At 35.8% G+C, this 24,512-nt stretch overlaps 1 protein-coding gene across 2 annotated transcripts; it reads right to left on the bottom strand.

Moving 5' to 3' along the window:
• LOC136809046 (DNA (cytosine-5)-methyltransferase 3B-like) lies at positions 1-24,495 on the bottom strand. 2 transcript variants are annotated; one of them, XM_067065621.1, is made up of 19 exons: positions 24,406-24,495; positions 14,444-14,736; positions 14,018-14,155; positions 13,602-13,803; positions 13,295-13,348; positions 12,389-13,068; positions 12,040-12,192; positions 11,676-11,801; positions 10,884-11,001; positions 10,013-10,174; positions 9,577-9,656; positions 9,091-9,203; positions 5,727-5,913; positions 4,613-4,774; positions 3,957-4,116; positions 3,458-3,783; positions 2,225-2,358; positions 1,655-1,896; positions 1-1,081 (listed from the first exon to the last, which is right to left on the bottom strand). In XM_067065621.1, the coding sequence occupies exons 1-19, from the start codon at positions 24,449-24,451 to the stop codon at positions 897-899; spliced, it is 3,561 nt and encodes a 1,186-aa protein (XP_066921722.1). In that variant the 5' UTR covers positions 24,452-24,495; the 3' UTR covers positions 1-896. The 2 variants fall into 2 exon arrangements, with proteins under 2 accessions (XP_066921722.1, XP_066921721.1); XM_067065620.1 differs by having other exon boundaries at positions 1,649-1,896; positions 24,406-24,493.
• Between the last annotated feature and the right edge of the window lie 17 nt (positions 24,496-24,512).

Genomic DNA, 24,512 nt, shown 5'->3' on the forward strand with positions numbered 1-24,512 from the left:
AATCTACAATAGACTTCTTTCCTTTTGAAATGCAGAAGATATAAATAATATAAAAACATAAGACATTTGGTATAGACAGAAGTATGTACAATGCTAAAAATAATACTCTGGTTTATAAAATAAGATTGCTTATAAATGTCAATAAATAACTCAAAGAAATTTTCGTTTTTATGCAGAAATTAGACTGGGAATCCAGTCGTTTATAACGTTTTTGTTGAAAGCGGGAAATTTTTATGTCGGGATATGGTTAAAATAAACTATATTGATGCTCCTGTCAAGTTTTCTACTTCCTATTTTTAACCGAATTAAGTCGTCTAGCATGCTAGACTATGCAGAAATGCATCATGTTGTTAAAAATGTTGTAAAAAATAATACAGCTCGTATGTTAGTAGTTTGGTTTAAAAAGTCTGTATAAAAGTTTCTATCAAAAAGTGTTTCTATGTTTTTCGTTTTTCGCATAAATATTTTAGAAGAAAAATATAAAGATGGATGGATGCCGACGGCCTGCATCAGCATAACAGTAATGTAAGAGTCAAAGTCGCTCAGATTACGTGTATATACCTCTTCAAAATTCGTATCGATAAATAATTAGGATCTTCGGATGTCATGAACCAATTGCTCCTTTTTCCACACCCAATTCTTTATGAACCAATAGCGATGCTTCTCGAAGATGTTTTTTATCAAATACCAAACCATGATGATTCCTGTCTTTACTGAATCTTTTGTGGACGTTATTCGTGTACAAATATCACGCCATAACTTTATTGACGAACAAAAGATAACAAATAGCATTTTGATGAACAATAGCAAACCACCTCATTTCGCTTTTGGTATTTCTCGTGAATAAAAGTCATTGAATAAACTAAATGACCGATATTGAAACAAATAGGAGACTCTTATACCAAAACCATCTCCTCTGCAATACCAGTCAAAGGTACACCATAAAATTCATCTTGTTCAGAAAAAGGACTTGTATGGAGGTTGTGCCCATCAGTGGAAGAAGAGGCGATCTCACTTTCTTTTCGTTCAAATGTTGCTTGTGCGTGGGTGTCGTTCTCCGTCAATGAGTTCAGTTCCACATCTAAAAAATAATTTGGAAAATCCAAAGTTCAGGGCAAAAATTTGAGGGCAAAACAAATCAAACCTATTAACACACCTGACAGTTGATAGCAAATAATATTCACTGTCTAATATCATTCGATGCTAAAGTACAAGTCCGCATGTAAGTTCATTAGAATACACTCTTCTCGAAATGAATAAAATAATTGCTAACCTCGTTCCCAAAGACTTGGTGCTACGATACCTCAACGTCGTCAGACATAATTAATGTTTGCAAGCATTTGCAGGTGTGTACAAAAATTGAAAATGGTCTTTGGGGAATACATATTATATGTGTAAATGTCGTTCCAAGTAATTATTTCATTTGAAAACGAGGCCTGCAATGCTGTTGGTTTATCTCAAGAAGTGTGTATTCGAGGGTTATACATTATGCTATACGGTGCACGTGTGGATACAAACATAAAAGACCTTTAACCTTAACCCTCGGAACAGGAACAAATCATGGAAGAGAAAAATCTTAAAAGAGTAGATGTCATGTGATAACCAAAAAAGGGAAAATAAGTAAAAGCAAAAAGGTATTGGTTAAAACCTTCACCCATAAGCTCATCCGTTTGAGTTTGCGCATCAAAACATCTTCGTGCGCATGCGTTGTCATCACCACAGTTCAAAGAGCTTGATGGTGGAGGAGGAGGGGGTGGTTTGGTTTTGAAATAATCTTTGAGCGGCATCAAAAGATGCTGTATAACGGGAACGCTCCACGATTTACCCAATAATTTTTGTCGTTGTCGCTGTCCCATGTTACCAATGTCGGTGTAATGTTCGGGAAAGCCGAATATCCTGTGATTAAAATAAAACGATTAGGTTGACAATAGAGTATTTGGGGATACTCCAATGTAAAAGGATCAACATAATAGGGTAATCTGTTATCATATTTCAAAGTATGAGAGAAAGAGGTAGTTATCATTCAGTATCATTAATAGCAAGGCTACAGTTGATTGTTTTGAAAGGAAATTAATAACCTTTTATGTATTTAAACAAAATGTGGAGAACAATTCAAAAAGGTAGTATTAATGTAAGGAAGCTAAATGTACCTCTTGGAAATATTCCCAAACAGACACGGTCATTTCAAAGTAAAATCTTAGAATAAAAATCAAGCAAAAAAAACCTTTCAACTTCAGTGATCCACAGTTCGTCTTCAGTTTGTTGTGTGACAGAATGCTCAAGGTGGACGGGCAACACCAGTTTGGTCTGTTGTTTCAAACTGGTACGTTTGGTGGTGATGCAACGCACTTTCTCTACCTAAAGCAAAGAAATTGAAGGTGGAATTCAGGTATCACACCATAGAGTCCCAAACTAAAGTGAGTATCGTGTATATGTGTATTTCTGCGGTGGAGATAGTTAGCTTTTGATTTGTCTGAGGCGGACGGTAAATAAGCACTTTTTCGAGTTTTTCCAAATCGTCTCAGTGACGTCCCCGTCCTCTCCGTACACACATAACCTCGGAAAAAAAAAGCACGGATAAGTATTTGTTGAATGTGTAGACCATGCATGATTTTCTTTCTCCTTTGCTCCCATGGCTATTAAATGATATTACTAGATGCGCGAAAACTCTATTAAAAGGATGTAAGGAAATAAAGGTGTGCGAAAATAGGGGAAAAATTTAATTAAATAGGCATAAAAGCTAAAAAAAAGAAGCTAAAATTGGAATAGCTTAAATTAGAGTTTTTTTTTAATGATTCTTTAAATAGAACTAGGTCACAGTGTAACACACTGAGGCGACCGCGGTCAGATCTTATGAAATTTATGAATTTGTACACCATTTCTCGTTTAATATGAACAGTACATAGAAAAATCCTTAAAGGGACATGAAAGTAGTAAAAAGTAAACATAACATTGCGCGAACCACGCGTCATTAAAGAGAGCAATTAAAATCACTTGTCCAAAACAAACTTGTAAAACAATTGAACAATCAAAATTAGCCATATTTGGTTTGATTTTTCATTTGGACATGTGACATTTGTTTTGATTTTGTATCCGCTGCATACAGTTTGTTTACAAATTTCGCAAGTACTGTTATGCCCCTTTAAATCTTATAGAAAGTTTTGCTGTAACAGTCGGGTCGAAAAACTATGGAGTATATTGTACTTTTTCCTTTAAAACTGTTTTATCTCCGTAATACTTTGCAAATACAGAAATCTAAGGAAGATAATTACTTTTTCCGAGCGAGTGTTATTCAGAGACTTCAAAGATAGAGAAACGAGATTGTTGATTTCGTCAGCTTTCCGTGACTTTAGAGAACGGATTACCGCGCGCCAATATACGAGATCTTTCACCATATAAAACGTCTCTGAATACACCGCTCCACGGTCGATAATTTTGCAAACATGTTTAACATTACCTTCGCAGTCCTGCCACAGTTGGGCTCTAAGCAATCCTGCAATGACAAACTCTGACCAGTGATTCCACATAAGGGCCTGTTCATACCAGGCAGATTGCCCCAATAGTATCTGACGCGTTGCTGTGGAGACAAGTCTTTGGCCGAAATAATGGTCGGGTTACACTGCAAGAAACGTGTGATGACGTCACGATCGTCGTACCGCATACCAACAACGTTTTCAAAGAGCCAAAAGAAAGGGCGTGGCTGTTGGTGGGCGTGGTCTAGGCGCGAGTTCATGGCGTACTGAAGGATGCGGTAGTACTCGAAGAACAAGCGGCCTGTACCGTCTGAAATAAAAATAAATGTTCAAATAGTCATTACAAGATAAAAATGAGATCACAGCCCTAGAAGTATTAGTTAGCAACAACAATATTATAAACATACCAATTTTGTCGAAAATTAATCTTTAAAGTTCCAAAAAAATTTCAAGCTTAATAAACTGCAATAGTTTTTAACTTACCATAAATTCCCTTTCGTAGTGGGTTAGCAATAGACAAATCATTGCAAGGTGATCCACCAACCAACAAATCAAATGGTCCCCACTCTTCCATTTGCTTTTCTGTGATCTTGCACACGTCACCAACGTGTCTGATGGTACGAGCGTGGTGCGTCTCAGCTACCTAGCGATTCAACAAAATAATGTAAAGATACAAATATGATCAAATTTCATTTTTGAAAAATCAACAACATCAGTAATTTATGTTGACAACGTGCTCTATACCAAGGTAGAGCTAAAATCAAAATTTATTTTTCTTTAAAAAATTAATATTTTGATTTTTGAAAAATTTCTTATTCCCATGAATTAGTCTCAATGGAGAAAGGTGAAAGTAAATGATGTCAGCATCTCGCCCTTTAAGCTTTACAAAAAAGCAGAGTGGTCCAAAGTCTAGTGGTGTGTTGTTAGGTAGGTGGGGCAGCCCTTTTGGTGAATAGGCGCAAGGAAGGCGTCTCCATGATTGTGTCCCTGTCATAAACTCAGTTCGCTTTTGCAGAGACGTTCCTTCTATGAAAAAATATTTCAAAGAAGTGTGTTATAAAAGAAATTCTCTAAAAAGGGCGCCATATTCAAGTCTTCATCACGCAAATACCACTTTAATATTAAACGCAGTGACAAACCTTTAGAGCATCGCAATCAATTTCGGCGGCCACATAAAGTTCGATATCGAAATTCATTTTCTGCAAGACGTGCAGTGCGGTGGCAATTCCGTCGAATAATGATAACACGCGAATGGGTTTCCTCTCTTCGAACGGCACGGGATCATAATACACTTGTGGACCCTGTTCGACAGCATTAAATTCACTTATTATAATTGATAAAAAAGTTGTTCTGGTGACTGTTCAGAAGACTACATTAGAGTGTTCACTTGAGTGCAAAAACTCATGAATAATATAATGTAGTGTAATATAGTTGGTGAATTCCAACGCACTAGAAAACGTAGAGTGCAAGTGGAAATTTAGTACACAGGTTTCAAATTTACATGCCCGCGAATAGCATAGTTGTAAGTTTGAGTCTCGGATCCGTTGGTTTTCCAACGTTTATGGTTGCTAGACAGAAAACAGCATTAGAGCGGTTGTAATTGCAAATTGTGATTGTGATTGCGAAAGTTTTTTTATATTCTTTTTATGGTATAAAATGTTGACAAAGCTGAATCACAATCTTTTATCCAGAAGAATCTACAAAAGTTTGTTGCCTGCGCGACGGGGGAAGGCAAAGCTGTTCATCGGCTAGAACCATCACAGAAACGTTGCCCAAAACTAACGGGTTCAGCAAGACGAAAATTAATAAAAAATGACTTTCGTAGGGGATTTCTTTCCCATGAAGTTACCGGTCAAACGTTAAACAACGAACGAGGTTCAGGATCAACTAATCATTACCATCGGAATAGATTCAGAATCACTTAAAAAATATTCAAACTAACATCAATTTGGCTTTTCAAAAAGAAATTGACTTCACCATCCGAACCGGGATCGAAAATCTGAACATTAACCCATTGTATGGCAAGAATGGTATTCAGCAATGTTTATGTGGCAGCTCACCGTGTAAAGAACGGGAGGCACCCTATTTCAAAACAACAATGGAAACATCTGAAAATGTCATTAACCTTTTAGCTCAGACGATATATATTTTCCATGCACATTAGCATTTTTTTCGTTCACTTATTCCTAGTGGCCAATGAAATCTCACTGAGTCTCTGAAACAGGGACATTATTTAATTGGTTAAAAACTTACGAAATCAATGTGGTTTCTTTCTTCATTAAAGATCTCTTTCAGTCTGTCTTGCCAATCATTTCGAACTTTCAACAATCGGACGGTCATCTCTTCACACATGAAACATCTCCATTCTTCTTCTGATGAAGAAATACGTTCTGAATAACCAACACCACACAACATGTCGATACAGACGGGACAGTACGATCTAGTACAAAATACAGAGTGATAGTAATAATCTAGCCGTTACCTAGTCTTGTCGATTTTCTTTCCGTGTGTCAGCGAAGGAGAGCTTTCACAGACTAGACGTATTAATTTAGTCGAAATTTTACACAAATAGTCCAACAATTGTTTTATGGGGCCCACAGTTCACTCAGCAGGGATTCGAACCGAGACTCCCGAGTTTGTGGCACTGACGCATTAGCCATTAGTGCACTGGGTCATTTCTCTATAATTAACTGTAACATAAGGAAAGGGAGGGGTGAACTGTGGTTGCTTTTCTATACGTGAAGTCACCTCCTTCGTCACTACCGAATGCCCGACAAAAAAGTTTCTCTCTTTAAAAATAAATTTTCTCAAAATCTAAAAATTTTAGAAGAACTGTTCCTATTTCATTGGAAAGAAGAAAGATAAACTTAAAATGTTGATGGGTCATTTATTAAATTTGATTAATTAGATCAAAAGTTATCCTCAATTAAATAAAAAAGTTATTTTCTGAAAGTGCTCAAAACAATAAAAATCTACCTATCAAATTAAACAGAAGCATAATTACTTGATACATTAGTATTTTCGTTTCGCAGTCATTAAAAGTGATAAAAATGACCTTTTGTTATATAAAGGAAGATTGAATCTCAATAAAAGGCAGAAACTTCGTCGAAAAAGGCCAAGAAATTTGGTAAAATTCATAAAAATACACCAAATATGGGTTTGGAGGTACATCCAGCCTTACACAGACTTTATCCAATCTAAAACCAAAAATCTGAGGAAAATTTCGGTAAAAGTAAATTAAAGTGATTTTAATGAAGATTTTAAAACCCTTTCGACCTTTCAGTTTCGAGATTTATGTGTTTAATTACTGAAAAATGCTTTTAATCATGTAAATGCTATTGCGATTGCCAATTTTAAGATAACAATTTGATAGGTCGATTTTCAACGTTTTCGAGCACTTTCTGAAATCAACTTTTTCATTCAATTGAGCATAACTTTTGATCTAATGAATCGAATTTAATAAATGACCCATCAAAAATTAAGTTTATTTTTCTTCTTTCCAATCAATGAAATTGGAATGGTTTTTTTTTTATTTTTTTTTGTGGTCACCCGGTATCAAATTCTTCCTTCGAAAAATAACGTCCAAAATGTCTAGTAATTTTCTATCCGGATGTTATTGCTCCGGCCTAGGAGCCTTTAATTCTCTCTTCCGACGGTCAAGACATTTTTTGTTTGTTTATCTAATCCGATAATCTATTCCGATTTAGTAAAAACGGATTATCTGGATTTCGATAACATTGCGAAAGTACTTAGAAAAAGATGGCTGCCAAAGTGGGTTTAGCGGCAAATCTCAGTGAAAGATACTGATCATTTTCATCATTATTCATGATGTTTTGGACATGATTTATGAGAAGTTTGATACATACTGGTCTATAACAATGTGGAAAGACTTTGGAGAAATTTTGGCCATGAATCGTCAGCTGCTCGAGTGCTTAAAAATCTTGCATATGGCTAACTACTTCTCTAGTAGTTTTATGGACGCACAAAACCAAAACCATAAAACTCTGTAACTTGACAATGGAATGAAACTTTCAAACACACATCCATTGGAATTCGAAAGAGAATACTAAAATTACAACATTACAGTGCAAATTTGAAAACGATCTGAGCAGTTTTTGTGGTGTTATGTGTATGGCTGAAAATGATCCTGTTTTGTATTCAGCATTTTTTGACTGGGCGACCGTTCCTTTTGATTTTTCAAACCCAACACAGATATTTTACAAACATATCACTATGAGAATTCAATAAAGGATACTAAAACACAATTCCTGTGTGAATTTGAACAAGATTGGAAAAAATTTCACAGTATTATGGCTGAAAAATGATCGTTTTTGGACTTTGTCGTAATTTCATTGCGGCTGGCAACCGTTCCTTTTGATTTTTCAAACCCGACACAGATATTTTACATACATATCACTATGAGAAATCATTAACGGATACTAAAACACAATTCCTGTGTAAATTTGAACAAGATTGGAGAAATTTTCACAGTATTATGGCTGAAAATGATCGTTTTTGGACTTTGTTGTAATTTCATCGCGGCTGGCGACCGTTCCTTTGATTTTTTAAACCCGACACAGATTTTTTACAAACATATCACTATGAGAATTCAGTAAAGGATACTAAAACACAATTCCTGTGTAAATTTGAACAAGATCGGAGAAATTTTCACAGTGTTATAACTGAAAATGATATTTTTTGGACTTTGTCCTAATTTCATTGGCTGGGGCGACCGTTTGACAATTTTTCAAGCCCGAAACAGGTTTTTCCAAACATACCACTATTTATTACATACACACTATTGTACCATTTTATTTTAAAAATAATGCTTAGTTAAAAGCCCGTGGCATCTAATTTAGGCTATTTTTCTCCCCGAAATTTTATCTGGACAATCAAATCAAGAACTTGGAAATATTGACTTCAAAATGTTTATCTCATTTAGCTCCAATTTTGAACTTTTTAGTCGAGGATGAGTGGGCGGGGGGTGGGGTTGGTTCTTTAGGCAAGAAAGTGCATGTGTAATCACTTAGAAGAGCTAAACTTCCAGCTGGTTTATTTATTTGTTAAGATTATTTCTCATACTCGCTCTGCAATAGAATTATTACTTTGTTTGTATTTTTTTTCTATTTGGTTGAGTTGCAGGAGGCTTTGAGGCCTATTTTCGCAACTATGGACGCTTTCAATGAGCGCCCCCGTCAGCACCTTGGACTGACTACCCAATTCCACTCACATGGCATGGGTTGACCCGGGCGAAAGGTTCATTCACTTGCCAAGTGAACCGCTGCGAGTGGGAATCGAACCTCAGTCGCCGGTGCAGTAACCAAGGTCAATGACCACTTTACCACAGCGCCTGATCTTTGCTTTCTGATCTGTTCTGATTAGCAGTTTGTGGGCAACGTTTTAACACAACTAACTCAACAAGCTCATCTTTCACATCTTTTAATCTCTTAAGCCGGAGCTTCCAGAGCTGGTTTATTTAGAATTTTGAAATCTAATGGGGATGCGACCCCCAATGCGACCAATTCCAATCTATCAAGATATTACCAAGATAGAATCTTTCTATATTTTCTTAGATTGGACTTTGGTTGTAGGGAGCAACTATGTCGTCAAAAATTACCTTTGACAACCGATGTTGTCACACATGAAAATGTGATCTCCTTCACTGCAGATACAACAATACATTTGTGAACCACTGTCATCGTACAAAAATGCACTCTCCAAAAAAGACTCCTGAAAACAAAAGTGATTCAGCGTGTTTAAATAGTTAAATTAATTGCACGCAATTTATAAATAAGCGCGAGTACTATAGAATACTTTAAGAACAATGTTCTCACCATTGCGAGATTATTCAAACGTCATTAATGAAAAGAATAAAAAAATAACCGATATGTAAAATTACAGTCCACTCTGAAATTAGTCTCAAATTTAAAAGCAAAACTTCATCAGCTACAACTACAGTTGATTCTCTAATTCGATATTACAAAAGACAGAAAACCTAGAGAAAGATTCGAAATACAAGGACTACTTTTATGCACTTTCAAGCTGAAGGGACCGCCATTTTAGTTTGAACTACAGAGAGTTGACAGTACTTAGTAAAATATACCTTGCACTCTTTGCATAGACCACCTTCAAAGAGAGGATGGGATGCAAATACTTTAGTGTCGCCGCATGCAAGGCATAAATCTATAATATAAGGGATAACGAAGAGATTACAAATACAAACTTTGGGCTATAAATGGCCGAAATAATAGCTTAACCAATGGTAACGAAAGGTTTGAATATCATTCAATACCGACATAAATTAGCACCACCTTTTTTTGGTTGAAGTTTGGAACGGTTAGTTTTACGAGCAGGTGATCAACAAAACTTTGTCTTTGACTTTTACAATTACACACAAAAGGAAGATTTTGTAATTAAATTGAAGCTGAATCATTTTTGAAAAAGAAATAATTTTAACTTTCCAAAGGCTTCATTCTACTTTTGATATCGCTAACTTTCAATGAATAGCGAACAAACTGGGAAACTTTCAATCTAAATACCTTCAATGTTGGCTTTACCGGCCGCCACACGGTCAAACAATAATTTGATTTCCTCATTCAACACCGGGATAAAGTTGATCTCGTCATTATCATGTGCATTGTCCATGTTGTTACTGTCTTTGTCACTTCCATCGACTTCCCTTTCGAGTTGATTGACCACTTCTACAGAACGGAAATTATATAAAATTTATAAAAAGACTAAATAACAAGGACCCGAGTTGTCTAATCTTTTAAAAATGATCCAAGGCCCATCAAGGGGGTTTATCTTCAAAAATTGACATTCTCAAATTTGGGTAAATTTTTTCCTGGAATAACCCAATAAAAGGGGACGTGGTCATGGCTCCAACTGGGGTTCTATGTCCCCCCGCCAAATTTAGGTCCCCCCTGAGAACAAGGTCCCCCCAGCCTGATAAAATTTTAGGTCCCAGTATAGGGGAAACATTTTATGGCATTCACAAAGCTCTATTTACATGTGTGTGCACTTTTAGAGAATGCAATAGAATGTCTTCATTTTTGCATTTTAAGGATCAGATCACACTTTGCATGAAAACATAAAGGTTTAGAGAAATTAAAAACCAACAGTAAAGAAAAATATTTAGAAGTGTTATTTAGCCCCCAGAGTTACATAAACTAATGCAGGCCCCCCCCCAAGATAGAGTTCCCCCCGCCTGTTGAGAAAAACAAGCAGCTCCCACCTCTTATATGGCAAATTTTAGGTGTAGCTCCCCCTCCCGCTCAGACGGGGGGGGGGGGGGTGCGAGCCATGGTGGTTTAAGGTTAATCTAATTAAGTCTCTTATATTACATTAAAGTTGAAGGTATAATTTCTTAAAATCCAAATTCAGAAATTCCATAAGAAGGTAAAACTATACCAATAGGGGATCGTAGAGCATCAACACCATGGGGTTGGAATCCATCCATTGCCCATTCAATCAGTTCTTTCAACTGTTCGATTTGTTCTTCACGTGGTAAATGTACCGACACTCCAACCTGTCAATGAAAAGGATTGTAGTGAAAACAGCCTACAGTTCCTTATGGTAACGAGGTCTATGACAAATTTGATGCTTCTAATTAGGGTTAAAAGAAATTGCATTTATTATCATTAGTAAAGAATTTCAATAAGAATGGGAAAGTTTTCGCCTTAAGGAACCATCTTATACCCTTTGTTGACATTATTTAAAAACTTTGTAGTAGTAAACAGTTTGTGAACCATCACAGCAATTAGAGTCCAGCTTTGAAAGATTTAGAAATACATTATATATACATCCAACTTTGCTTTTCAAGTTTTTTAACTATAAAAAGACACCACACTGAAAGAATAGGGTCTGATATCTGGGTGTTGAACCCATTGACTTCCAAGCCTAAAGGGCTAGACACGGAACGCTTGGATGGGAATTGAAGCCACTTATTTCCCATCCTAAACGCGTCACGCATTTGGTTTTCACACAAACGCTAGATTGAAAGAAGAACACATAGCCCGATTTCAAAGAATATGCCGCGTGAAAGCAATGAAAGTGCTAGATTTAATCCGTCATTCTAAATGCAGTGAAAATATCAAGACTTCAATTTTCCTTGCTTGAGAAAGGTTGAAGATTCATCTCTAGCCCCAGGGATTTAAACTCAATGGTTGAACCCTGGGCCCATTCCTTGAAAAAATAGTATACCTTTCCACAACGTAAAGCAGCTTCGTTCAACGCTTCTTCGACAGAGGTGAGGTACTGGCCTCTCAGCTTTTTGGGCAAGAAACGCACACTGAATTGGTCTAAGTGCTCACAACTAGACAGTGGAATCTAAAAACCAGGATGCAGAATTATAACCGAACTGTTTAACAGTAAATCAATGTAAATAAGCAAAATCAATCTCCCTTGAATATGTTCTGTATTTCATTATAAATGTGTATACTGAACCAAAACTACAGGAGAAAGTGGCTAGAGAATGATGTCAATTAATAATTAAAGTGTCTATGATTCCGCTTTTGAAATAATTTTTCTGAAATATGGCAAAAAAAAAGAGTTTTCATTGTAGTACCTCGGACAGTTTGTGGTCACCATACCAATAAATCCAACAGCTACCCTCTGCAGGAGGAGACTTTCGTGCTCTCTGGTAACTGACTATCTTACCAAACCACCAGTCGAAGCCTTTTAGTTTGGCAATCACCAAGTCGTTGATTCGAATTGATTTCTAAGGTCATAGATACCCTTGCTTGAATTAACAATAAGCTGTGAGTATCAGAACTAGCAGTTGAGAAGTTAAAATAATTCACAAATTTTTCCTAATTTTGACATTAATTTTGTCTAAAAAGGAAAACCAAATCACACCACCCAGTTTTCTGTCTTCAATAGTGAACCTTGATTAACCAAAATAAGAAATAACTCACATCTGGAGAATCCTTCATCATCAGATTGTCATCATCATAATTCTTTACGGGCGTTGATGTAGCATTGCAATTCCAGGAAAGGATTTTAGAGGTACTGGACAAAACTGGTAGATCTAGAAAAGGTTTGTGATCTTGTTTTCTTTGGCGCTTCTTGGATTTCTTTTCAACAGGGAGTGGAACAATGGTTGTATCCTTCATTGTACATCCTCGTTTAGCTGGAGATTTACCCACAAGACTGTAATCTAGTTCAATCCCATCCAATTTATCCTTTTTACTGTTCTTTGCAATGCCTTCCTCGCGGTTACTTTTCGGCTTGTTGTTAATTTGTTTAGAATGTTCACAAGTTTCCATCAAATCATAGTGCACAGTACTTGTCGAGCTTTCATTATCGGCAAGGTCCATACCCATTCCTAATGACACTTGAGAGCTACTTTCCATATCATCACAACAGTTCTCTTTTGTTACAATTTCATCAATGTTCTGATTATTTTCTTCGAAAGAGTCTTCGACATTAACATAACTTTGTTCTAATTCCTTCACTGATATTTCAATAACACTTGGGCCAGGTGTAATAACACTGCTCTTAGTTTGTGATGGGTCAGTTTTTTTATTGGTACAAGATGATTCAATAGCAGCATCTTTTGCACGCTTTGTTGGACTTTCATCCACTGTTGGTTTTCCTGTAAAAAGGTTTTGTTTGGTCGTGTCACAAGATCTGGTGCATTTTTTCATAACTATTTTCATTTGATTTTCTTTTTCATTTTTTCATTGCATTTGAAGAAAGAAAGTTCTTTTTTTTTTATGGCTTCATAAGCTTTAAGTGGATAATGTAATAAAACCTTTGGTCAATATTAACAATCAAGGTAATCTTTTCTAGCCCAATAATATTTCCATGAACTGGCATACCTAAGGAGTTGAGGGCTTCACAATCATCTGAAGTTTGTCCTTGTTCACTCACATCTACAATACAATAAAATATTTTTAAATAACTTAGACTCCTTGTATTACTAAGAAGAACCGACACACTCTTTACTTTTGTATTTTCTAGTGTGTAAAAGCAGATACAAACCCCCAGAGCTGCCCAGAGTCATGTTGTATTTTTATAAAGGGTTGACTATAATTAGAAAAGTTTTTACGTTTAAGTACTTATCATTTCATGTTAGGACAAATGTTACAGGAAGATTGGGCTCCAGTCTGAGTGTTTAAAACAAACCTGATTCTTCTTGAAAATCATTCATTGCCCAATCAATGAGAGTTGAAGGTTTGAGAGATTCAGGAGCGTCCAACCCATTTGCTTTATGATATGCATGTATTTCTTTCAAGAATTCTTGAACTGCCTTTCTATACAATGGCTTTTTAGATTTTTCATAAACCGTGGAAAATTTGTAGTATGACAGCAGGTGAGATCTTGGATACTAAAAAGATAAGGTGATTTAGTAACATTTTAAAAGAAATCTTTGTTGTTTAGTTTTTACGTTCATTACTAGCTGGTAGAAGAAATACTATCACATCACCTGGCAATAAAATAAATAATACAGTAGACTAAAAGATTGTGTAGCTAAAGAGAAGTTTCAACAGCAATAATATAGCTCTGATGTCTAGATACAAAATGTCAAAATCAATTTTTACCTCTAAAGTTTTGTGATCACCATACCAGTAAACAAGCACTAGATCTTTGGGTTTTCCTTTAACAGAAGATTCTGCTATTTTGCCGTACCACCATCCAAAAGACTTAATGTCTCCAATAACAAAATCTCCTTTTGAAAACTAAAAAGAAACAATAAAGTATTATAACAGAAAGAACTTCAAATATTTCCCTATTTTTCTGATTGATCATTAGAATAACTGAAAGGAGAATGTCACTGGTTATTTAGGTGGTATTTTAAATTACAGTAAGCTTGATTCAGTGTTTGTTTAGTTCATCCTTCAAAATGTTAGTATGTTAAAACACCAGGAATGAGAAAATCTTTGAAAATAGGTCAAGGGTCATTAGTTGCTATATGAAAAAAAATTCTAAACGATTTGCCTAATACTATGTAATCAAATAGACCTTACTTGTTGTCCTCTAGGGACCAGCTTTTTCTCAATGGATTTGCTTTTCTTTTGTTGATCTATCAAGTTCTGTTTTGAGATTGTTCTTCTTGATCTACAGACATCCTTACAATCACCAGTTACAAATCCTTTGTTTTGTTTCTGATACACTGTCTGTAAGTCATCATACAAACTCTCCAACTCTGTCCTTTTACGTTTCTTGGATTGTTTTGCTGAGCCATTCAGCATGTCACTGTTTTTCATTTCGACACTCACTTTCTTTGTTATGTTACCTCTTGTACATTTGATTGGATCAGCTAAAAAAATCATTTTTTTATTTTTTTAATGCTAAATAATCGCTTATGGTTTTTTCATATACTGAGTTGTGGAGCCCTTTTGAGGAGCAATCCTCAGAAATGGGTCTATTTTGCATTAACAGATCCTAAGACATAGAGGAAAGTGATCTAAATCCATGATATTTTTTCCACCAATGTAAAATAACAGTAAAATATTGAAAAATACGAAAACCTGCGAAAACTTGACATTCTTCATCAGATTCTGTCAAGTTTGTTGTTACAGTCAAATATTATAGAAATTTTTTGAGAGAGATTGTTTTGATCTCAAAAATATTTTGCAGACTACCTTTTATACAACCTCTTCAACAATTTGGAAACTTTTAAATGGAAATGTTTGTCTTCCACTCAACACTTTGAGTACAAAAAAATTGACCCCTGATTGACCCCAATTCTTTGAATTAAGTCACTTCACTCCTAACCTGATAGCAGCTGTGGAGTTTTCTTAACGCGACACGTTGAAGCTCTAAAGATTGCTAAAAACTAACATCTGAGGAAAATGGCCCTAGCTCTACGAAAAATTTGAGTCATCTTTTTGTCTCGTGCCGAAAAATTAAAAATTAAAATGACGCTCCATGAAAAGTGCGTTTTATAGATAGGAATTAAAATTCTGTCCCGCAATGCTTTGCGAGTGGACAGGTTTCAAATTGGAGGCGGAAGGTGAAAATGGATGTTTGTCATTGTTTTGAAACTCAAGTTTTGTGGTCTTTATACTTTATAAACTTTATAAAAGTATTCAGTAATTGTTTGTATTCATTTTCTATAGCTTCAGTTTTCTTCTACTGATAATATAAAGATGTTTGTGTGTGATGTTATTATACTTTGTTTTCTCTTGTGTGATCAATTTAAAGCAAAGAAGATTCTTTTTTTAGCATAATTATACATTAAAGAACCTTGTTTGTGAAATACAATAATGTTTTGCATCCTTCTTTTCCAAAAACTGGACCTGTAATTGGACATGTTCCTCTTAAATAAAATTCCACGCGATCTGCGTAGAGGCGCGCGACCATTTTTTTCAGATTGTATATTTTCGACCTTGTCTTTAGAGCTTCAGCGTACTGGGCCAGAAAATACATAATCTGTTATCAGGTTACTTCGCTCGTTTTGAGTCCTGAGTTTTCTGAAGTTTGTAATTACTAATTCCGGACATATGATTCATATTCCTTTATTTTGCTTCTTGTAGTTAGAAGTTAGAGATCAGCAATTCCGGTCCTAATTTTTTAAAGATGCAAAGCATCATGGATCTGAGTTAACCCAAGGCAAATAGGGGGAATCTCCTGTAAATTTAGTATTAAGAACTCCTTTATTTCAAGTCAAATTTGGTGCATAGAGTTTATATTGATATTTTTAGGATTTCTCAATCTAAAATTCCCCTGTACTATAGTTGAAAAAAAATTATAATATTCTCAGCGCTGATTTGCCATTCTTCCAGTTACCAAATAGGGTACCCGATATTTTCAACTGACCTTAAACACCTTGAACAAGTTTCAATTGTTGCCTATGTACATTGTTATAATCAGCACATCAAACTTTTCCTTTTTATACACTCTTTACTTCCAAACAAGGTATCTTCTAAGAGTTGTATCAATAATATTTCGTACCTATTTATGACCAAGGGACTAAGGGAAATTTTGCCTTATATAGAAATTTGAATCAGTTTGTCCCTTTAAATCAGACATTCAAATCAGCTTGTCTCTTTTATTAATACCTACACATCCTTATAACATGAACATCCAAAATCTTTAAAGGTTAACTTAACTTAAAGAAACTTAACTTTTTTAGTTTTGAAAGCTTAAAAATGTTCTTAAAACCAGGGGGCACGCAGTACTACAATGACATGATGTGTAGTAAGTGCTTTTTCAACACTTTTTTTCAGGACCACCACCCTTTGCAGTTACTACACCTTGGTAGTAACTGTTTTCAGAAAAGATTACCAGGTACCACCCCTGTTTTTGAGTGATATCATCAAAAACATGCTCAAAATTATCCTAAATTGCGATTATTTTTCAACCTAAAGCCATTTTTGTGCTAGATTTTCTTTTAATTTACTTGGTTAACAGCTGTTGAAAACATTTTAATGATAATTAGGGAAAGCATAATTTCAAAGTTGGGTCTGAGAAAAATTTCATCGTCCATTTATGAGCCTGAACCTTTCATGTCTTTAAAAACACATTGCTTACCTGGTTTGCAGAAAACACTTTTGAACACGAATGGTTCAGTTTTAAAAGTTTTTAGAAACACCCAATGTCCTGTTGAAGCCGACGGTTAAAAAAGTCTCGACTGGCTAATGTTCCCGATTTTCTAACCCGATTTTAAACCTGATTTTTATCTGATTGGTTCCAACAGGACACTGCAAGGGCAATCTCCATTAACCTGACCTCGACCTCAACCCTTGAAAAAGGCCAACCCTCGACCCTTGGAAAAAAGCCGACCCTCGACCAAAATGTAATAAAAAGCCGACCCTGGGTAAAAAAATGCTTTATTGACTTTTATAAGATTTTTTTTGGATGAATATTCCAAAAACTGATCATTAGAACCAGTTAGAACATTTAAAGAATACTTCGAGAATAGTCCTTGGTGGGGGGGGGGAGGAGGATGAGACCCACCCCCTGGGCATCATATTATTGACCAACATATGTATAATCAGCCTCGTATCCATATATCCCAGGCTTAATATTTACGTTTTACGTTGATGCACGAGAGATATTATATTATCTTCCACTCACAGTAAAACATCAAAAAGCAGATAATACGACCCGCCAGGCGGGGGGGGGGGGAGGGGCGACGAGGTTGACATATTCATTATTCTTATAAAAAAGCGTGTGTATCCCATCCCTCCCCCTGCTTGTCTGCTCAACTTTTATACTAAAAAAAAAACACTGCCAAAAAAACTGTTTTTTTACCCAGGGACGGCTTTTTATTTATTTTGGTCGAGGGACGGCTTTTTTCCAAGGGTTGAGGGTCGGCCTTTTTCAAGGGTCAGGGTCGAGGTCGAGGTTGGGTTAATGGAGATTGCCCAGTGCAAGAGCTTCAAAATCGTCTTGAAAAACACCTTGAACACCAGAGAAAACACTGAATGGTTCAGAAACTTGCCGGTGTTTCAGGTAATGCTTTTGGCTTGGATTTTATTGAGAAATTTGAGAGTTGATTTATGGAAATCCCAGGAACACAATAAAAGCTGAAAACACACCACCTCGTGAGGTAAGGTGTTTCTGGGAAATGATTTTTGCCAGAAACACCCCAAAAAAGCATGAAAGGTTCAGAAAAAGTGTTTCGGACAAAGTGTTTTCAGTGTTTTCGGGACTTTTTTGACATGAAAGGTTCAGGCTCTATAACAAAAATATTTTTTTTAACAAAGAATTTTTTCACAAAAAAATTCATTTTTTGTGAAAAATTTTGAAAGTTCTTTAAAAAGAATTAAAATATAAGCACTTACTACACCAAAAGTGCATAATTTGGTTGCTCCCATTGGAAAGAGCACAAAAAATTGCTGTTCCATATGGTGATTTTCAGAAAAATCCACCTGTGGAATCAATCACAATTCCAGTAAGTAAGTAAGTATTTATTTACCATTTAACACTACAAAAAAGATACAAGTGGTGATATGCACAAAAAATATATGGAGGGAGACCACCTTAGGCCAAAAAAAAAAGTAGTCTTGTTTCCGGAAATCGGCCGGGTGAACTTTTTTTGGAAAAAAATATATCTCACCCGGCCGCAAATAGAATTGTATTCAAAGATTTACGTATGTGACTTGTGTTTTGAAAAAGAAAATCTTCTGTCACAAATGTTTTCTACTTTCCTGTTTTATGTTGTTGCGAATAGAATTACCTTAGTACACCTTCTTCTTAAAATTTCGTTTTTTCAAGTAAAGAGACATCGAACCTGGATTATTTTTTCGTACACGTCAATTAGAGTTTTTCTAGGAAAATTGAAAAAAAAAAATATTTTCCGGCCGTCCGGGTGAGATTTTTTTTCGTCACCCGCATTTCCGGAAACAAAACTACTTTTTTTTCTTGGCCTTATAGTCTAGCTAATCAAAAAGATGCGGCCACCTAAGTACAGATTGCGTTTATAACACTTTGTAAATTATTTATAAATATTTATATTTTTTAAGAATTTTTTTATCTAATGAAGAATAAATTAAAATAAAGTATTCTAAACTTTCTTGGTAGGGGAGGGGTGTGCTCAGTATCTCCCAAGACAGTGAGTAAGGGCGAGAGATTTAACAAAACTGAAATCAGATGAGCTCAGGGTAATATTTGGGTAAGATCGCTGGATGCTGTTCCAATGTGTTATGCAAAACTTAGCGAAAGATTTGTTCCCAAAGGTAATGGTGTTGTAGAAGGGAACAAAAGGTAGTTTCAAACATGCTCCTCTGGTACTTTGGGTGTTTTCGTCTTCAGCATCGAGCTGAATAAAGTTAAAAAACTCCAGAAGGTCAAAGGGTAATTTGTGTCATCACAAGCGATTTGAAGTACAAATAAAACAGAGCGTTCTTGAGACGTTCCTGAACGTTCAGGGACGTTCCATAGCGTTCCTAGAACGTCCCAGAACGTCCTCGATCGTTCTAAAACGTTCAGGGACGTTTCTGAACGCTCCAGAACGTTCAGAGACGTTCCAGAACGCTCGAGAATGTTGTAGAACGTCCCAGAACGCTCGCAAACGATCTTTTGAATCCAAAGGTTAAAGGTTTAAATATTGACTCAATAAGAACGTTATGGAACGTTTGAGAACGTTCGAGAACGTTATGGAACGTTCAGGAATGCTTCCGAACATTTTAAGACATCCTTAAACTTGTAAATAAAAGGGAATGACCAGGAATGTTTAAGAACGTTCTCTAGCGTTCTTAGAACGTTCCTAAAAGTTCAAGAACGTTCCATAACGTTCGTCTTGCTGGAACGTTCCATTTCATTCGTATTTAAAGTTGCTTGTGATGACACATTTGTTATTTAGGAATCTGTGGACAAAAGATATATTAAGGCATTTGACAAGGTCAAAAATCTTGAGAATTTTGAGGTCAGAAAAGAGTGGAGAAGAAGGGCATCGAAAGTTGTTAAAAGTAATAAGACGTAAGGCTTTCTTTTGAAGGATAAATATAGGCTTAGAAGTGGTATTGTCAGTGAGACCCCAGAGTTGGCAACCATATTGAAGATGGGAATGAAAAAGAGCATAATAAATGTTAACTAAGGTTTTTGTTGAAACATAGTGCCTGAACTTAGATATAATACCATTTGCTCTGGCAAGTTTAGCTTATAAAGATGTGGTGTGGGCTTTCCAGTTGAGGTGCATGTCAATCAAAACGCCAAGATATTTGATATTTGAACTTTGAAAAAATTTCTTACCTCCAATTTTAAGAAAAGGGACAAAAGGAAGAACAGACAGTGTCTGAAAATTAAAAATTCTGTTTTTCCAGCATTAAGGGATATTTTATTGGCTTTGAGCCAGTTTGAGCCAAGTTTGGAGGGATCTTAGGTCACGATTGACTCTGTTGCAAAGGGAAAGAAGATCATCATTAAAATGTAAAATATGGGTATCATCAGCCAGTGCCGTAGCAACTGGGGGGGAAAGGGGGGGCTATGCCCCCCCAATAATTTTTTCAAAAATGGTTATTTTGCTAAATGCAAAGTTTTTCTTTTGTCATAATTGTCACAAATTAGTGCATTTTCAAGCAATCTAGAGCTCAAATTTTCAAAATTTTCCCCCTCGGGCCAAACCATGGTTGGCCCTCGCGGTGTCACTAAACTTCAGCCCCCTCAATATCAAAATGCTTCCTACGGCACTGTCAGCGAAATGAAAAGTTCCACTTGAAAAGATTGCATTGTGAAGATCATTAATATAGATTAAAAATAAGAGAGGTCCCAGAACAGAGCCTTGTGGAACACCATGAGGGATTATTTTAATAGAAGATTTATTAGATGAAATAGAGACAAACTGGGAATAGATAAATATGATCTGAACCAGTCATTAGCCTTTCCTCTAACCCCATAGTGGTCGAGTTTTGAAATTAGAATAGGATGATCAACAGTATCGAAAGCCTTTTGCAAATCAACAAAAACACCACACACAAAGTTACCATCATCAAGAGATTTCCGAATATGTTCAATAATATTAAGTAAGGTATGGATGGTTGAGTGAGATCTACGAAAACCAAACTGGCGCTCAAAAAATACTTGATGAGAATCTAAGAAAGTAATAAGACGAGAGTACATAAGTTTCTCAAGAATTTTCTCTATGTTGGAAAGGAGAGATATAGGGCGATAATTGGATATTTCAAGTGGAGAGCCTTTGTTTTTGAAAACGGGAATAACTTTTGAGAGTTTAAGCATTGTGGGAAAACAACCAGATTCAAATGAAAGGTTAAAAAGAAAAGAAAGGGGTCCAGAGAGATCAAACTTTAGAAGACGAAGAATTTTTGGGGAAATGCTATGAGGGCCAGATGATTTGTTAAAGGATAAAGAATTAATTGTTAGTAAAACTTCAGCAGGGTTAACACGATCAAGAAAAATAGAGTTCCTAATGCGATTTTTGAGATAGTGAGAGAAGTGACGATTGGTTGGACCAATTTTGGAACGGACAGTATCTGCAATAGATGTAAAAAAGTCATTGAAACCATTGGCAACAATGTTTGGATCAGAGCTGAGATGGCCATTGACACGAATAGATGAAGGAGAAGATTTGGAATCAGATCCTATGATATCTCTGATCCCTTCCCAGACTTTCAAAATATTTATAGCATGAACAGAGAAAAAACTGGAATAATAATTATTCTTACTTTTACGTGTAAGAGTAACTATGAGTGAGATTTTTGTATGTTTTATATCTTTGATAGTAAAAAGATTTCATAATAGGGTCCTTGGTTTGAATATATTTCCTAGAATAAAATTGACGTTGTGAGATTGACTTAATAATTCCGGGGGTGATCCATGGTTTAGCCCGAGTATTTTGTTGGCGCTTGTCACAATAACAGTTGGGACATGTTGATCAATAAGGTCTTGGATAAGATCATAAAAAGTTTTGAAAGCTTGATCAACATCTGTTATATGATATAAATTATTTACCCAATCAATATTAAGAAAATCAAAAATAAAATCTTGTTGTTTAAAGTTTTTCCAGTCCTTTTGAAAGATTTTTTCATTCTTTGGTTTTACAGAGGGACCACAGACAAGATGAAATTGAGGAAGATGATAAGAGATAGAATAAAGCAAATTTCCTGAAAAGGTACGCTTTTCAGAAATTGAAGAAAAAATATTGTCAATAAGTGTCATGGAGTGGTCAGTAATTCGAGTCGGAAGAAAAATAATATTAGGTATAAGAAAGTGTGATCCAAGGTTGTTCAAATAAGATAAGATATTGGGATCAGAAGAAGTATTCAAAAGATTAATGTTGAAATCACCTAGCAAAAGAATTTGTTTATTTTCTTTGTTGATTTTATTCAAAAGTGGTTCAAGAAGTTTATTGAATTCATCAAGCGAAAAAAGAGGGTGTTTATAGATGGATCCAACAATAGTATTAGTAGAATTTGGATGAAGGATTTCTGCAAAAGTAGATTCAAGAAAGGTTGGGCTATACAACATAGAGTCAAGATCTTTGCAGGGTTCAAAAGAGAAATTGTTTGAAATGTATAACATAGTGCCACCTACAGAAGCTTCTGTAGGCGTGTAAATTGGTTCCTGAAAATTTTCAAGATTAAAGTTGAAAGATGGTTTTTTCCCCTTCAAAATACGGGTTTCGGTGATCGCCATAACATCAAAATTAAAGTTGAGTTTAGAAATAAGAGTGGTTAGATCATCTATGTGTAGAGCTAATGATGCAATGTTAAGGTGAAGAGAAGAAAAAGAAAAGGGCCCGCTTTCACGGGCAAGTTTTTGGAAGTCATGAGTTTTGTAGTACTTACTAATAATCCAGAAGAACCAATCAGAAGTAAGAATCTGTCTTCTGAACAAAAGCGTCTCAAAAAGAAAAATGGCGGACATGAAAAAAATCAAGGGGGGCTTCCTTGTAGTGCTTTATATAAGGATTGTGATCGATTGCACCGAGAAATTTTGATAATTTTTTTAAAACTTTACCAATTCGAGACTGCTCTTTCCATTAAAACTAGTTTCAAAATGAGCGGAAAAGCCTAAAGCCCTTAAAATTGAGATCAAAGTTTTATGTCTCCTTATTAGGAGACGGGTCTCCTAATCAAGCGACCCCAAGCGGCCTACATGTCTCCTAATCAGGAGACGTCTCCTAATAAGGCGATTGTTCCTGACTGGCTTTGCCTTGTTTATTTTTGTTTTTAACTGGTTTCTGTCAGAATGCAGACTAGCAAAATGGGCTCTTCACCCCTGTAAGGCGGCCATCAAAAATTGTTCTGTTCGCGTCGCAACAGGTGATAAAAATGCACGCGGGCGGGCGGACGGGCGAACAAAGAAATTCCCGGGTTTTTGAAAATCGCTTCTGTATAAAGTCGAGGGCAGGTGGTGACATGAACAGAACAATTTTCTGATGGCCGCCAGAGCGATCAAGAAAAAAGCTATATACGTCAAAAGAACAATTTGCTTTTTCCGGATTTTTTCCACATCTCCGCACCAGAAAATCAGGGGAAAATATGATGCGGGTGGGTGATGCCAATAGAACAATTTTTCGATGGCCGCCTAATGGACTTTAACTGGAAGAGTATATTAAAAACAGTGTTAAACAGTTAAACACCTCACTGCTTTTACCTGAAGATATGAGCCTATATTCTTTCCGATTCAAGCTGAAAACTCAACAAATATAGCATTATGCTGCACTGAAAAACTTAACTTGAGCATGACTTTGGAATTTACCTAGGCAAGATGGCTTATCTTCCAATTTGGAAATCACCAGGCGATGTCAATTGAACTGTTCGATTATCGAACTAATCGAACTTAATTGAACCCTATTGAACGATAAACTGTTCGATTACCGAACCCAATCGAACACCTATCGAACCGGGAAAACTTTCGTAAAGTTCGATGACTGTTCGATTATACGATTATAGTTTGATCGCAGTTCGATGAATACGATTGAGGTCCGATTAGTTCGATATTAAGATCGATGAAGTTCGATTGATTCAATTAAATCGATTTATACCTTGCCGCCCAATTCAAATGAGCAATAATCAGATAATGAGTCAAGCATACGGTGCCTGTGTTTTTGATTAACAAATTTGTAATTTTCTAAAAGGTAAAGAAAAGTAGAACCAATCCGACACAATCATCCAAATCATCAAACCACATCGAACTTTCATCAAACCACATTGAACTTAAAAATCGAACTCATCGAAGATCAATCGAACTCATCGAAGATCAATCGAACTCCATCGAAGAAAGAACACTCATCGAACTAAATCGAACTTATCAAGAAATTAAAGTTCGATAGCTGTTCGATCGGGTTCGGTAATCGAACAGCTATCGTTCGATTTTGTTCGATGATTCGATAACGAAAATCGGTTCAATAGGGTTCGGTTGACACCGCCTTGAAATCAAAAAAAGAAAAATCTTTTCCTGATGATGTCCTTGCCATGACCTTGGATGTGTTGGTGTTTGCTACTATTGTATAACGACAGCCCTTGTCGAAAACAATGTAAAAAAAGGACACAGAAGCAAAATTGCTGAAATGGTTTACCTATATTTTTCCTTTGCCAGTTTGCAGACATTCTGAGACATTTCATTTTTATTTTTCGATTTTTCCAGTCGCGTGGAGTTCGACTTTGCTTCCTTGTCAGGAGCGAT

The sequence above is a fragment of the Clytia hemisphaerica genome, unplaced genomic scaffold (assembly GCF_902728285.1).
Source record: "Clytia hemisphaerica strain Z4C2 unplaced genomic scaffold, Clytia hemisphaerica genome assembly, whole genome shotgun sequence".
Taxonomy (NCBI): Eukaryota; Metazoa; Cnidaria; class Hydrozoa; order Leptothecata; family Clytiidae; genus Clytia; species Clytia hemisphaerica.

Excerpts from the sequence above, each read along its gene's own strand:
- LOC136809046 (XM_067065620.1), bottom strand. The coding sequence starts at position 24,451 with ATGAAATGTCTCAGAATGTCTGCAAACTGGCAAAGGAAAAATATAG. Across the intron at positions 14,737-24,405 it reads CTGGCAAAGGAAAAATATAG|CTGATCCAATCAAATGTACA; the intron begins GTAAACCATTTC and ends TGATTTTTTTAG. Across the intron at positions 11,802-12,039 it reads GTGACCACAAACTGTCCGAG|ATTCCACTGTCTAGTTGTGA; the intron begins GTACTACAATGA and ends CCTGGTTTTTAG.